Below are 15,847 nucleotides of genomic sequence, written 5' to 3'. Positions count from 1 at the left end.
TCCATTGCCTCAGTTACCTCATCTGTAAAATGGGGATTGAGACTGGGAGCCCCACGCGGGACGGGGATTGGGTCCAACCTGATTGCCTTGCATCTACCCCGGCGCGTGGAACACTGCTTGGCACACAATAAGTGCTTAAAAAATACCATTATTTTTATTGTTATTATTATTATCACCTTCCACCGTGCTTAGGACGTTATCTGACACACTGTAAGCACTTAACTAATACTGTTAAAAAAACAAACCCTGCTTAGAGGCAGAACTGTGAGAGCGACACACGGCAGTTTTTTCCCGCCCCTTCCTACCCATCTCCGCTGACTTCCCAATCCAGCATCATGTTGTAGCTTAAAAATTATGAGGTTTGTCTCACTGATAAATATTTTATGAACATGGATATTCAGATATCGTATTGAGAAGCAGTGTGGTCTACAGGAAAGAGCAAGGGCCTGGGAGTCAGAGGAACTGGGGTTCTAATCCCAGCCCCACCACCCGTCTGTTCTGTAGAGAAGCAACGTGGCTCGGCGGAAAGAGCCCGGGCTTGGGAGTCAGAAATCATGGGTTCGAATCCCGGCTCCGCCACTTGTCACCTGTGGGGCTGTGGGCGAGTCGCTTCACTTCTCTGTGCCTCGGTGACCTCAACTGTAAAATGGGGATGAAGACTGTGGAGCCTCAAGCGGGACCATCTGATTACCCCGTATCTACCCCAGTGCTTAGAACAGTGCTCTGCACATAGTAAGCGCTTAACAAATACCAACATCGTTATTATTATTATTATTACGGCCTTCTCGGTGCCACAGTCACCTTATCTGTAAAATGGGGACTAAGACTGTGAGCCCCATGTGGGACATGCACTGTGTCCAACCTGGTAGGTTTATATCTACCTAATAATAATGTTGGTATTTGTTAGGCGCTTACTAGGCGCAGAGCACCGTTCTAAGCGCTGGGGGAGATACGGGGTGATCAGGCTGCCCCACGTGAGGCTCACAGTTAATCCCCATTTTACAGTTGAGGGAACTGAGGCACAGAGAAGTGAAGTGACTTGCCCACAGTCACACAGCTGCCAAGTAGCAGAGCTGGGATCATCCTACCTACATCATACTGTATTGTACAATGTTCATAGATAAGCATGAGAAGCAGCGTGGCTTAGTGGGCCTGAGAGTCAGAGGTCGGAGGTTCTAATCCCGGCCCTGCCGCTGGTCTGCTGTGTGACCTTGGGCAAGCCACTTCACTTCTCTGTGCCTCAGTGACCTCATCTGTAAAATGGACACTAAGACTGTGAGCCCCAGGTGGGACAACCTGTTTACCTTGTATCTACCCCAGCGCTTAGAACAGTGCTTGGCACATTGTAAGCACCTAACAAATGCCATCACCATTATTATAAGCAGCATGACCTGGCGGAAAGAGCAAAGGACCTCGGTTTTAATTCCGACTGCCACTTGTCTGTTGAGTGCCTCAGTTTCCTCACCTGAAAAATGGGGATGAAACTGTGAGCTCCATGTGGGGCAGAGACTGTGTCCTACTTGATTACAATGAATCTAACCCATTCATTCATTCAATCATATTTAATGAGTGCTTACTGTGTGCACAGCGCTTGGAAAAGTACAATACAACAACCAACACATATCTCAGCACCTAGTACCGTGTCTGGCACATAGTAATCGCTTAGCAAATACCATTAAAAAATTGTGGGATTTGTGTCATCGACATATAGTTTACCATCAAAAAACTAGGCACATTCTTTGACCTGCACTAAAAAGGTAGATGTCATATAATCAATTGAATGAATGTTGACATTTGTTAAGCGCTTACTATGTGCCGAGCACTGTTCTAAGCGCTGGGGGAGATACAGGGTCATCAGGTTGTCCCACGTGAGGCTCACAGTTAATCCCCATTTTACAGATGAGGTCACTGAGGCGCAGAGAAGTGAAGTGACTTGCCCACGGTCACACAGCTGACAGGTGGCAGAGCCGGGATTCGAACCCAGGACCTCTGACTCCCAAGCCTGGGCTCTTTCCACTGAGCCACGCTGTATCCCGGCTCCGCCACTTATCAGCTGTGTGACTTTGGGCAAATCACTTAACTTCTCTGGGCCTCAGTTACCTCATCTGTAAAATGGGGATTAAGACCGTGAGTCCCACGTGGGACAACCTGATTACCTTCATCTACCCCAGCGCTTAGAACGCTGCTCGGCACATAGTAAGCGTTTAACAAATACCGTAATTATTATTCTGTCGATTAAAAGAAATGACTTTTCAATACACTCCCACCCACCAGGGTGACTACTCTTAGCTACTCACGTTTGTAAAACTGATTTCAGCAATAGCGCCTTTAAATAGTGTCAAAAATGACGCCACGGCATTTGATGCTCTTTCAAGCTCCTGAATTCTTGCCTGAAATTCAGCTTTTTTACTTACGACGTCTGGTTTCCGCCTAATCGCAAGAATAATAAAAATCAAATCGATTACAGTCATCATCCTCTCTTGCTTTAACTAAAATCAATATAGAAGAGAGACGGATTACAGTTCATAGTTTCCCTGTTTATTCAAATATTTTGCGAGAGACCGTAACATGGCCCTGTGGAAAAAAAAAGTACGGCACCTGGGTTCTTATCCCAGTTCCACCTCTTTTCTGTTGTGTGGTTTTGGGAAAGCCATTTAGCATCTCTGTGCCTCAGTTTCCTCATCTATAAAGTGGGAATTAAATATCTGTTCTCCCCCTCCTTTAGACTGCGAGCTCCTGGTAGGCCAGGGACTGCCTAATCCGACTGCTCTGTCTCCATCCCAGGGCTTAATTCAGTGCTTATTCGTGCAACATTAGCTGCTTAATAAACACCACCCTCTCTGAAATATTTACAAATTGTTAAGATTGACAAATGTCAGTTCGTGGAGATTTTCTCTCCTGGATTATGAAATACTGTCTTCAGGAGTTCGGGGATCCTAACAGGAAGAAGGCAAAGGTAAACCACTTCCATAGCTTTACCAAGAAAACTCTATGGATACACACACCGGGACGACTTTATGACCGAAGATGGGATGTTAATAATGATAAAGTTGGTATTTGTTAAGCGCTTACTAGGTGCAGAGCACTGTTCTAAGCGCTGGGGGAGATATAGGGAGATCAGGTTGTCTCACGTGAGGCTCACAGCCTTTATCCCCATTTTACAGATGAGGGAACTGAGGCCCAGAGAAGTGAAGTGACTCGCCCACAGTCACCCAGCTGACAAGCGGCAGAGCCGGGAGCCGAACCCATGACCTCTGACTCCGCAGCCCGGGCTCTTTCCACTGAGCCACGGGGGGTTGTCCACGGAGTCGCTAGGGTTCGGACACAACTCGATGGCATTTGAAGAGGAGCGGTGGGGGGGGGGGGGGGGTGATAATTTGAAAAGACTCCCTCTTTAGGGTGTATCTGATGCAGTTCTGAAGGAACGGGATACAAGAGTGAATACTCAGAGAAGCAGCGTGGCTCAGTGGAAAGAGCCCGGGCTTGGGAGTAGGAGGGCATGGGTTCAAATCCCGGCTCTGCCATTTGGCAGTCGTGTGACTCTGGGCAAGTCACTTCACTTCTCTGGGCCTCAGTTCCCTCATCTGTAAAATGGGGATGAAGACTGGGAGCCTCACGGGGGGACAACCTGATCGCCTCGTATCCCCCCAGCGCTTAGAACAGTGCCCTGCACGTAGTAAGCGCTTACCAAATACCAACACGATTATTATGATTCTACTGGAGAATGTGGGGGTTGAGGTTTTAGAGAGACTTTCCCCCTCCCCACTGTCAGCTTCCCTGAGGCAGGGGACTTTACAGAGCACAGAACTAGGCACTTGGGGGAACGTACTAGAGATCCCCACCTCGAAAGGCTTCCAGTCGTGCCTTTCAACTCCAATCCCGATCGATCAATCAATCGACAGCATCTGCTGCAGAGCTGAGAAGCAGTGTGGCTTAATGGAAAGAGCCCGGGCTGGGGAGTCAGAGGTCGTGCGTTCTAATCCCGGCTCTGCCACTTGTCAGCTGGGTGACTCTGGGCAAGTCACTTAATTTTTCTGTCTCTCAGTTCCCTCGTCTGTAAAATGGGGATTAAGACTGGGAGCCCTACCACATTACCACAACCTGATAACCTTGCATCTCTCCCAGCGCTTAGAACAGTGCTTGGCACATAGTAAGCGCTTAACAAATACCATTATTATCATTACTGAGCACTCACTATGTGCAGAGCACTGCGCTAACGATCTGCTACATCCTGGAAAGGTTCTGCTATACAACTATTTGATTTCTAAATTTTTTTTCATCCAATGCTTTTCCATTATTATGAATCTAAAAACATGGACTCTGAAAGTCCAGTGCAGTTCTCTAACTTCGCTGGAGTTGTAAAAGGCAACCTGTGCTCAACATATTAACGGTGATCGCACCGCATAAATGTAAACTTCAGTAAATATTAAAGGAAATAGAAAGATAGGATTTTCACCGTCATTTAGCATACCAACTCATTTCACTTTGACTTTGGCTTCGCTGTAGAGGGTTTTCCCGTGAACTATTTTTGCGACGTGTGGCTAGCTCCAAACCCTGAGGGTGATGATTTTCTGACTCCTCCTGAACTTCGGTACATGGATTTAGAGCTGGTTTCGGGAGTTCCTCATTCATGCCGGCTGAAATCTTAGAGACAATTGCGTTTTTAAACATGCCACGTCCTCCCTCTTCGTTTCACACCAGGCATTTTTTCGGTTTACCGTGCATTTAGGTTAAGGGCTAAAACATCGGCTTTATTTCACAACTTGAAATAGAAGTGTTCTACTATCTTGACTTTATTTGGTGGGACTCAAATGGCAAATCCCTAGGGCCTGCCACTTAAGCAGTCGTAGCGTGGGAAGCAGCGTGGCTCGGTGGAAAGAGCCCGGGCTTGGGAGTCAGAGGTCATGGGTTCCAATCCCGGCTCTGCCGCACGCAAACCGTGTGACTTGGGGCAAGTCACTTAACTTCTCTGTGCCTCAGATACCTCATCTGTAAAATGGGGATTAAAACTGTGAGCCCTATGTGGGACAGGGACTGTGCCCACCTTGATCAGCATGGATTTATTCCAGTGCTTAGAAAAGCGCCCGATACATAGTAAGCACTTAACAAATAGCATCATTCATTCATTAGCAATAGTAGTATTCATTCAATAGTATTTATTGAGCGCTTACTATGTGCAGAGCACTGTACTAAGCGCTAGTAGTCGTAGTACTGTGGGACAAAGGGCTGGGTCTGACCTGATGATCTAGGATCTATCCCAGTGCTGAGACCAGTGTTTGGCACACAGTGAGCACTTAAATACCACAATTACTATTTTTTGGTCAATGTGCTGTAATAAAACAATAATAATAATAATGACAATTATCATCATCATTATCGTCACGGCATTTGTTAAGCACTTACTATGTGCCAGGCACTGTACTAAGCGCTAGGGTGGATACAAGAAAATCGGGTTGGACACAGTCCATTTCCCTTACGGGGCTCACAGACTTAATCCCCATTTTACGGATGAGGTAACTGAGGCCCAGAGAAGCAAAGTGACTTGCCCAAGGTCACACAGCAGACATGTGGCAGAGCCAGGATTAGAACCCAGGTCTTTCTGACTCTCAGGCTTGTGCCCTCTCCATTAAGCCACGCCGCTCCTCTACACTACTAGGAGAGGCGTTTCCCAGGTCCATGATTGACATTTCTCATTTTCCTTTCTCTCCTAAGGTTACTTTATTAGTAATTTCTGAACATTTTGTTTCCTGAATACCTGTGAGTACTGTCAGAAATGCAATCGGGCTTAAGGACATTTAGCCCATGTATATAGCTATCTAATATCAAAATTGAAATTATGGCCAGGCAGGCTGCTGTAAGCAGTTTTGCTCCTATTGTATATTAACGCTTCCAATGATTTCTGACTTGGCACTGTGAATTTTCAATCACTAAACAATCTTCTTGACAACCTGAACCGCTGGACCGAATCACACAACAGAGTTTGCCCGCTTCACCAGGCGGGATGGCAAGTGCATATCTGGTTTCCCCAGATAATTACATTCGGGTTAACAGAACGGCATTGTGCCACCTCCCAAGGCCAGCATTGATCTTTCTCCCCATCTAGACTGTAAGCTCACGATGGGCAAGCGCTTAATGCAGTCCTCAGCACCCGGTAAGCGCTCAATCAACACCACTGATTGATTGATCCACTTTACGTTGCTCCAGATGATCCTAGAACAAGATTCATTCATTCGATCGTATTTATTGAGCGCTTACTGTGTGCAGAGCACTGTAATAAGCGCTCGGAAAGTACAATTCGGCCACAGATAGAGGCCATCGCTACCCACCAACGGGCTCGCGGGGCTCGACAGGCTCCGAATGGTCTCCTCAGCTGCCAAAGATCTCAGGGACTTCTCTCCAAACTGAAAGAAAATATCCTAGAACAGGGACTGCCTGGGATTTCAGGAACACCCACTCTTTTCCCATGGTTCAGATGAAACCTTAAATGAGAGCAGCTCATATGTAAGCAGCCTCGTGAGCTTAAAAAATAAAAGCATAAAGAAATCACAGGGAAATAGAAGGTTCTGTTTAATAACTCTCAAAGTGCATAAAACTTTTTTGGATGAACTGAACACTCCGTTGTAAATTGCATTATGAGAGTCAGGATTAAATTGGCCTGCCAAATGATGATGTTCTAAAAAATGGCTGAGTGGAATAAGTGCACATAAGAAACTCTATATTTTAATGCAGAGCATTCCAAGTAACGTCTTATGGGAGGCTTCCAGTTGTAGCCCTAGAATTTTGGAATCCCTCATCCGCGATTTCATTTGGCTCTGGAATTTGGGAACCCAAGGTGCAATCAATCAATCAGTGGTTGGTGTTTCTTGAGTGCCCACTTTGCACAGAGCAGCCTCAGTGTCTGGAAGAATAAAGTACGAGAGTCAGCAGACACGTTTCCAGGCCACGGCGAGCTTACGGTCTAGATCAAAAAGGGCAGGAGCCCAAGCTAGGGACTACTTTGTAATATAGCATGTGTGGTCGGTCCGTGGGCATTTCTGCCAAGCGCTTAGTACAGTGCTCTGCATATAAGTACCCGCTCAATAAATTTCATCGATCGACTGATTGAATCTCCAGGCTTCTGTCAAAAGGGATGTCGGCATGTAGCCTGTGTCGGGTTGAGTCTGCCCTCTGACAAAACAGGTTAAGTAACCGAAAGCGAAACGCTTACAGTCACATTTCAGTTTGGGGTGTCTCCAGAAGCCACTGTCCCCGGTGCCATCGCCACAGGGCTCCAAGCCTCGGACCTGAGGGAGTCGGTCGTGAATTTGGAATCGACGACGGGCATCCAGAGCCTCTTGCTTGTTGGGCAAGTGAATTTCACTCATTCACTAGTTTTTATTGAGCGCTTACTATGTGCAGAGCACTGTACTAAGCGCTTGGAATGGACAAATCGGTAATAAGTGTTGGGTAGAGACAGGAGGGAACCTTCTCTGGAAATCGCGGTTAACTAGCTTAAACCCACCCCAACGCTTAGTATAGTGCCTGGGCATATACTTCACAAATACCATTTTTAAAAAGTAACAGTATACATCGAAGAGAAACCACTTTTATCGTCTATTAAACCTATCAGAATAAAAAGCATAAGAATCCTACAAATTCTTCACCCTTTAGAAACGGCTTCCCATTAGGCATTTTGCCAGAAGATCACAGGATGATCATTAACAGCAATGAAGAGTGTTATTCATGAATTATCAGGAGGGTGGAAAGTTGAAAGCGGATTATGACCTAGAGAAGGATTTGAAGCTAGCCGTAAAAACAAACCAAAATAGATAAACCAGCCAAAGGTTCAACATACTCAAGAGCAGATGAAATGTCGTGGTCTGTTTGATGAACTAAATTAACATTTCTGGGTCCTAACTCTTCGACACCGAGTTCTAGGCTCAAAGTTTTAACAGAATGCAGAAAGAATGGAGATTAAGAGAACAATAAAACTCCCTGAAAGTTTAGAAAAAGGCCTATGAATAGAGATTTGAGGGAAATAAGATAGAACATTGGCCTGGGAGACAGAAGGATCTGGGTTCTAATCCCAGCTCCACCACTTGTCTACTGTGTGACCTTGGGCAAGTCATCAAGTCACTTAACTTCTCTGTGCCTCAGTTCCCTCATCTGTAAAATGGGGATTAACTGTGAGCCTCACGTGGGACAACCCGATTACCCTGTATCTACCCCAGCGCTTAGAACAGTGCTCGGCACATAGTAAGCGCTTAACAAATACCAACATTATTATTATTATTATTTTTATTTCACTTCTGTGCCTAAATTACCTCATCTGTAAAATGGGGATTAAGACACTGAGCCCCATGTTCATTCATTCATTCCAAACAGTATTTATAGAGCGCTTACTATGTGCAGAGCACTGTACTAAAGACTTGGAATGGACAATTCGGCAGCAGATATGGACAATCCCTGCCCAGTGACGGGCTCAATGTGGTACAGGGACTATGTTCAATATGATTAGTTTGTATCTACTCCAGCACTCGGAACAGTGCCCGGCACATATTCAGCGCTTAACAAAATACCATAAAAAATTAGGAGCGTATCCCTTGCAGTACATGAATAAATGGCAAATTGAAGATATCCACCAGCTCTCTTCTGTCTCTAATGATTACATAATGTTTATACTGAAACACAGATGGCTTCTACTCCCATGGATATTTCAAAAGATTAGTTGATTTTTTTTTTTCCCCAAACAGGATAAAGGACAAGGCTGTTTTAAGTGATTTGGATTCAATCCAGCCCTTTCTGGCCCTACAGTTCTAAGAAAACTAGCTAACCTCAGACATTCAGGCCTTCAACAGCTACGTGCTTCCTTCCTTCTCCCCTCCCCACAGAAGGAAAATGCTCATCGCGAGGAAATTCATTCAGTAGTATTTACTGAGCACTTACTATGTGCAGAGGAAATCACGTGCCTCAAGAACAAACTTACATTAGAAAAATCAGGAAGGAACATCTCCCGTTGACTCTGAGAACCAGCTGAGAGTACGTCGTCATCGTCGGGTTCGTGAAGGGGTGATGACATTCTAAAACCTCTGTGGAAAATGTAGAGAAATCGAAGTAAATTTCTCCACACCACAAAAGGGCATAACCATTCATTCAATCGTATTTATTGAGTGTTTACTGTGTGCACCGTCCTAGATGCTTGGGAGAGTACAATCTAACAATAAACAGACACGTCGTCATCACTATGGCGGGAGCACCTGTGTGCGGGACACTGTACTAGATTCTTTAGAACTCACAATGAAAGGGATTTGCGGCTCCTGCCCTCAAGGAATTTACAATCCAATGAGGAAGGGAAGATAACATGAAGTACCAACGTCCAATAGAGATGTGAGTGTTGGTATGAATGGTAATCGACCAATCAATCACCGGCGTTGATTGAGCGCTTACTACGTTCCCTGCTCATAATGACAGGATTAAAACAACAAAAACAGGCAATTAAACAAATAGAACAGACACACCTGGGAGGGCTGAAGGTGGCTGATGGAATATCTTGGCTAAGGAGGTAGGGATCTTTTTTATGTTATGGTACGTGCCTTCTATTTCTGAACACAGAACTCCGCATCAGCTGTGTGACTGTGGGCAAGTCACTTAACTCCTCTGTGCCTCAGTTCCCTCATCCGTAAAATGGGGATTAAGACTGTGAGCCCCACGTGGGACAACCTGATTCCCCTGTGTCTACCCCAGCGCTTAGAACGGTGTTCTGCACATAGTAAGCGCTTAACAAATACCAACATCAATTAACTCTGCGCTTAAATGTATTATTTAAACGAATGCTTTTTGATAATGAGAAGAAATTCACTGTACCCCTGGAGCCAACACCTGAGGAAATGACCATTTTTGAGGCGTCAGAACTGGGCGCCCCACTTCCAGTGATGATGATGAATTCTTGAGACAGAAATCCTAGTCTTTAGTTTTTGCATAATTAAGAATCATATTTACCACTTATCTCCCTATTAAAATATTTAATTTTTATTTATATTGGCTTCTCAGCGGTCATGTTTTTGTCTGTCCGTCTCCCCCGATTAGACCGTAAGCCCTTCAAAGGGCGGGGCCTGTCTCTATCTGTTGCCGAATTGTACATTCCAAGCGCTTAATACAGTGCTCTGCACATAGTAAGCGCTCAATAAATACTATTGAATGAATCTCTTTTTTCGGTGTTACTGGTTAAGCACTTACTATGTACTTGCCAAGGACACTGTTGTAAATTCCGAGGTAGCACGGCTTGGGAGTCAGAGGTCATGAGTTCGAATCCTAGATCTGCCACTTGTCAGCTGTGTGACTGTGGGCAAGTCACTTCACTTCTCTGGGCCTCAGTTACCTCGTCTGTAAAATGGGGATTAACTGTGAGCCTCCCGTGGGACGACCCGATGACCCTGTATCTCCCCCAGCGCTTAGAACAGTGCTCGGCACATTGTAAGCGCTTAACAAATACCAACATTATTATTATTCTCATATAAATTAAGCAGGTTTGACATAGTCCCTGTCCCCCAAGGGCTCACAGTCAAAGTAGGAGGGGGAACAGGTATTGAATCCCCATTTTACAGATAAGGTAACTGAGGCACAAGGAAGTTAAGTGACTAGTCCAAGGTCACACGGGAGAAGAGTGGCGGACCCGGGATTACAACGCAGGTTCTCTGACTGCCAGGGCCGGGCTCTTCCCACTAGCCCACGCGGCTTCCCTAGATGATTGGGAAAATGCCACTTGGCGAAAGCGTCTTCAATGAATCGTGGCTAGTGTACGAACAAAGATAAAGAAAAATTCCAAAAATGAAGAAATGTCAATGTCATTATTTACGATAACATCTGAGTATGATATCCGTCAGGTAAGGGATCGGGTCAAGTGCCCAACGTGCGGTCAGAGCGCCGTACGAAGAGCTCGGGAGACTAAAATAGAATTGGTCGGCGAAATCACAGTCCTCCACCTAGCAGGGGAGAGGGACACTAAAATAAATTAAAAGTAGGTGGGAGCAACAGAGCTCTTAGGTCCGTATACGTCCGGGTGAGGGAGGATGAATACGCGAGTGCTTCGGCAACCCAGCAGTAGCCGGGGAGACGGGGTGGGGAGATGGGAGATCAATCGGAGAGGGTCTCCTGGAAAAACGGGCTTTTAGAAGGGTTTGGAAAATCAGGAGAGTAGCGGTCTGCCGGATGTGAATGGGGAGGGAGTCCGGGTAGGAGGGCGGACGTGAGGACGAGGTAGATGGCAAGAGACACGGATGAGGCTGTCGGCCGACGGAGAAGTTGGTCTGAGGAGGGAATCGTGCGCGAAGCTGGGGTAAGTGGTAGGAAGGGGGCTGAGGGAGTGCCTTAAAGCTAGTGGAGTTTATGCCTGACACAGAGTTGGGTGGGCAACCTTTGGATATTTATGAGAAGCGGGACGATATCCAAGCGCTTAGCACGGTGCTCTGCGCATAGTAAGCGCTCAATAAACACTATCGAGCGAACGAATACGTGCCAAACCCTGTTTTAGCAAAATGGTCTGGGCAGCAGAAAGCAGAATGTGATGGAGAGGAGAGAGGTTGTAGGCAGGGAGTTCTGTGAAGAGCCTGGAGTAGTCAGACCTAGGTTATGGCAGTGGCTTAGACCACTACCGTAGCACGTTGGAAAGAATATGATTATTGTGTTCGTTAAATGTTTACCACATATCGAGTACTGTTGTAAGTGTTGGGATAGATACAAGTTGGTCAGGTCAGACACAGTCCCGGTACCACATAATAATAATGCGGGTATTCGTTAAGTGCTTACTATGTGCGGAGCGCTGTTCTAATCAGGTTGTCCCACGTGAGGCTCCCGGTCTTCATCCCCATTTTACAGATGAGGTCACTGAGGCCCAGAGAAGCGAAGTGGCTTGCCCACAGTCACACAGCTGCCAAGTGGCAGAGCCGGGATTCGAACCCATGACCTCTGGCTCCCAAGCCGGGGCTCTTCCCACCGAGCCACGCTGGAGCTCACGGTCCAAGTGGGAGGGAGAACAGGTACCGAATCCCCATTTTGCAGGTGAGGAAACTGAGGCATAGGAAATCTAAGTGACTTGACCGAGGTCACGCAGCAGGCAAATGGTGGAGTGGAATTAGAACCCAGGTCCTCTTAGAGGCCTACGTTCTTTCCACTAGACCCTCCTGATTCCCGTGGCGAGAATGGAGAGGAAGACGCAGATTTTGGAGATGCTGAGAGGGAAGAATCAACAGGGCTTAGTGACCGACTGACTGAATACAATGCCCGGTACACAGTAAGGGCTCAGTGCGGGATAATACCAAGGTGTACATCCCCTTGATTCTGTTTATTGCTATTAAATTGTCTTGTTTTTGTCCGCCTGTCTCCCCCGATTAATAATAATGTTGGTATTCGTTAAGCGCTTACTATGTGCCGAGCACCGTTCTAAGCGCTGGGGAAGATACAGGGTAATCAGGTTGTCTCACGTGAGGCTCAGTTAACCCCCATTTTACAGATGAGGTAACCGAGGCACTGTAAGCCCGTCAATGGGCGGGGATTGTCCCTATCTGTTGTCAAATTGTACATTCCCAGCGCTCAGTACAGTGCTCTGCACATAGTAAGCGCTCAATAAATACTACTGAATGAATGAATGAAAAGGTTTCAGGCTTGAGAGACAGGGAAGACAGTGACAGGAAAGTGAAGGGTAGGAGAGGATCTGGGAGGATAGATGAGGAATTCATGTCCACTAACTCTATTTTACTCCTCTGAGCACTCAGTACAGTGCTCTACACATAGGCACTCAGTAAATACTGCAAATTAAATGTGTTACTTGAGGTGCAGTTTTAGGACGCGCGCTTCCTTTGGAAGTTCAGAGGTAAATATTTATGTGATGAAGAGTAATTTCCCACTGTGGATGAAACATAAGTCGTAAAATATTCAAGCCAGTAATGTTTGAAATGCTATCTTCATAGCACTCAGTAGTATTCAAGCTCATAGGTATAATGAAGTATCCAAGTGCCCCATAATTCACTACTGAATTACCTTCAGATCAGGGGTGGACCTAATGCTTTTGTTTTGGGGAGGACATTGAAGCATTTATATCTTATAAAAACTGACATTTCTATAAGAGAAGCAGCTTGGCTTAGTGGAAAGAGCTTGGGAGTCTGAGGACGTGGGTTCTAATCCCAATTTCGCCACTCGTCTGCTGGGTGACCTCGGGGAGGTCACTAAACTTCTCTGGGCCTCAGTTATCTGTAAAATGGGGATTAAAAGTGTGAGCCCCACGTGGGACAACCTGATTACCCTGTATCTCCCCCAGCGCTTAGGACAGTGCTTGGCACGTAGTAAGTGCTTAGCAAATACCATAATTGTTATTATTAAACTGAGCGTCTAAAATGGTTAAGCCCAGTATACTGAGGGGGACCAAATATCCCGATTGGGATGGTCCAAGTTTTGCCACAGATGAGTTGCTTCTCTGTCCAGAAAGCACAAGCACAATCACACCAAGCATCTACTGTAAGCCCCGATTAGACCGTAAGCCCGTCAAAGGGCAGGGACTGTATCTGTTACCGATTTGTCCATTCCAAGTGCTTAGTACAGTGCTCTGCACATAGTAAGCGCTCAATAAATACTATCGAATGAATGAACGAATCAGCAATGGGCACGTTTACAGCGGACGGATGCGGCAGCTCCCTTTTTGTCTATCGCCCTAGTTGTAGGATTGATAATAATACTGTTGGTATTTGTTAAGCGCTTACGATGTGCAGAGCACTGTTCTAAGCGCTGGGTAGATACAGAGTAATCAGATTGTCCCACGTGAGGCTCACACTCTTCATCCCCATTTTCCAGATGAGGGAACGGAGGCCCAGAGAAGTTAAGTGACTTGCCCACAGTCACACAGCTGACAAGCGGTGGAGCCTGGATTCGAACCCATGACCTCTGACTCTAAAGCCCGTGCTCTTCCCACTGAGCCACGCTGCTTCTCTGGGTTCCATTACCCAGGGACCTCACTGTTATTCTCCAAGGTCCTTGGGGACAAGGGAAATGAGAGCTGTTTGTCATCAAGGTCAACCTCCAATGAATGCCTCCTAATTAGTCAATATTAGTATTTATTAAGTGCTGACTCCTCTAGTCTGCAAGCTCCTTGTAGGCAATAATAACTGTGGAATGTGTTAAGCACTTTCTACATGCACTGTAGTAATCGGAAGATGAGGGTAGGTGCAGGATAATCAGTTCCCACAAGGGGCTCAGAGTCAAAAGAAGAGGGGAGAAAAGGAATTGAATCCCCAACGCTTAGAACAGCGCTTGGCGCATAGTAAGTGCTTAATGCCATCATTATTATTTTGCGGATAAGGGCAAAGATTGTGGCTATCTGCTCTAATGTTTTTTTTTATTCTCCCAAGGGCTTAGAACTGTCTACAAGTGCAAGCGCTCTAATATACCACCGACTGCAGCGCTTAAAACGGTGCTTGGGGCACAGTAAGCGCTTAACAAATACCATCATTATTATTATTTTGCGGATAAGGGCAAAGATTGTGTCTGCCTGCTCTAATGGTTTTTCTATTCTCCCAGGGGCTTAGTACGGTCTACACCGCAAGCGCTCTAACTTCCCACTGGTTGACTGCAGAGCCTATGACTGTCGAATGCGGCGAGCTTGGGAGACACAGAAGGGACGATCCATGCCCTTAAATAACGTTACAATCTAGCGACCTGGCCCGAGGAAACACAGGAAAGGAGGGCGGGGAATCAATCGACATTTGCTTATTTTACCATTCTTCCCCTACCAGTGCTTTGCTTGCAAATACCTGGGGAACAGGGAGTCGCTGTTGTGGCTAAACAATTGCTACCACGAAGGAAACTCACTCCATCTAGCTGACAGAAGAGATCATATAAGAAGCAGCACGGCCGAGGGGGTAGAGCGTGGGTCTGGGAGTCGGGAGGAGCTGGGTTCTAATCCTGACTCCGCCACTTGGCTACTGTGCCTTCACTTCACTGTGCCTCAGTTCCCTCAACTGTAAAATGGGGATCAAGGCTGTGAACCCCACGTGGGACAGGGACTGTGTCCAGGCCATCGCTCTCGTCCGTCTCCCCCGACGAGACCGTGAGCCCGTCGGAGGGCAGGGACCGTCTCTGTTACCCATTTGTCCATTCCAAGCGCTTAGTACAGTGCTCTGCACACAGTAAGCGCTCAATAAATACTACTGAATGAATGAACCGGTTTTGCCGGTATCCTCCCCGGTGCTTAGTATAGTTCCTGGCACGTAATAAGTGCCTAACAAATACCACGATTACTATTATACCTCTAGCTATAACCGGGGGCTTTATTTCTGGTGGCCTCTGTTAATCTCTTGCCCTAAAGACCTCAGATAAAGAAACGGTACATTGGGCGGTGGAAAACGGACTGAGAGTATTCCTAATAACGTCGGTATTCGTTAAGCGCTTACTACGTGCCGAGCACAGTTCTAAGAGCTGGGGGAGACACGGGGGAATCAGGCTGTCCCACGTGGGGCTCACAGTCTTCATCCCCATTTTCCAGATGAGGTCACTGAGGCACCGAGAAGTGAAGTGACTTGCCCCAAGTCACACAGCTGACAAGTGGCCCAGCCGGCATTCGAACCCACGACCTCCGACTCCAAAGCCCGGGCTCTTTCCGCTGAGCCACGCTGCTTCGTACCAAACTCAGCCAACTCTCTCCAACCAGGTGGAGGATAATAATAACACTGGGTCCCCTTCTATTCTCCATCTACACCCCGTCGCTTGGAGAACTCATTCGCTCCCACGGCTTCGACTCCCACCTCTCTGCGGACGATCCCCAAATCTCCATCTCCAGCCCCGATCTCTCTGCAGAGAGTCTCGCATCTCCTCCTGACACTAA

The 15,847-nt window shown here is 46.6% G+C and overlaps 1 protein-coding gene across 8 annotated transcripts in view; it reads right to left on the bottom strand.

Moving 5' to 3' along the window:
- Window positions 1–15,847, bottom strand: part of ODF2L (outer dense fiber of sperm tails 2 like) — a 63,617-nt gene that overhangs the window by 41,638 nt on the left and 6,132 nt on the right. For 5 of the 8 annotated variants that reach the window (XM_029063484.2, XM_029063483.2, XM_029063487.2 and 2 more), the window contains 3 exons: window positions 8,966–9,068; window positions 4,472–4,644; window positions 2,298–2,430 (listed from right to left, as the gene is read on the bottom strand). In XM_029063484.2, the coding sequence (XP_028919317.1) occupies window positions 2,298–2,430; window positions 4,472–4,644; window positions 8,966–9,058 (399 nt within the window). In that variant the 5' untranslated portion in view covers window positions 9,059–9,068. The remainder of the gene's footprint in view (window positions 1–2,297; window positions 2,431–4,471; window positions 4,645–8,965; window positions 9,069–15,847) is intronic. The other 3 variants (XM_029063490.1, XM_029063491.2, XM_029063494.2) reach the window with 2 other exon arrangements.

Source organism: Ornithorhynchus anatinus, chromosome 4, assembly GCF_004115215.2.
Source record: "Ornithorhynchus anatinus isolate Pmale09 chromosome 4, mOrnAna1.pri.v4, whole genome shotgun sequence".
NCBI lineage: Eukaryota > Metazoa > Chordata > Mammalia > Monotremata > Ornithorhynchidae > Ornithorhynchus > Ornithorhynchus anatinus.
This window is presented reverse-complemented; position numbering and strand designations above follow the sequence as displayed.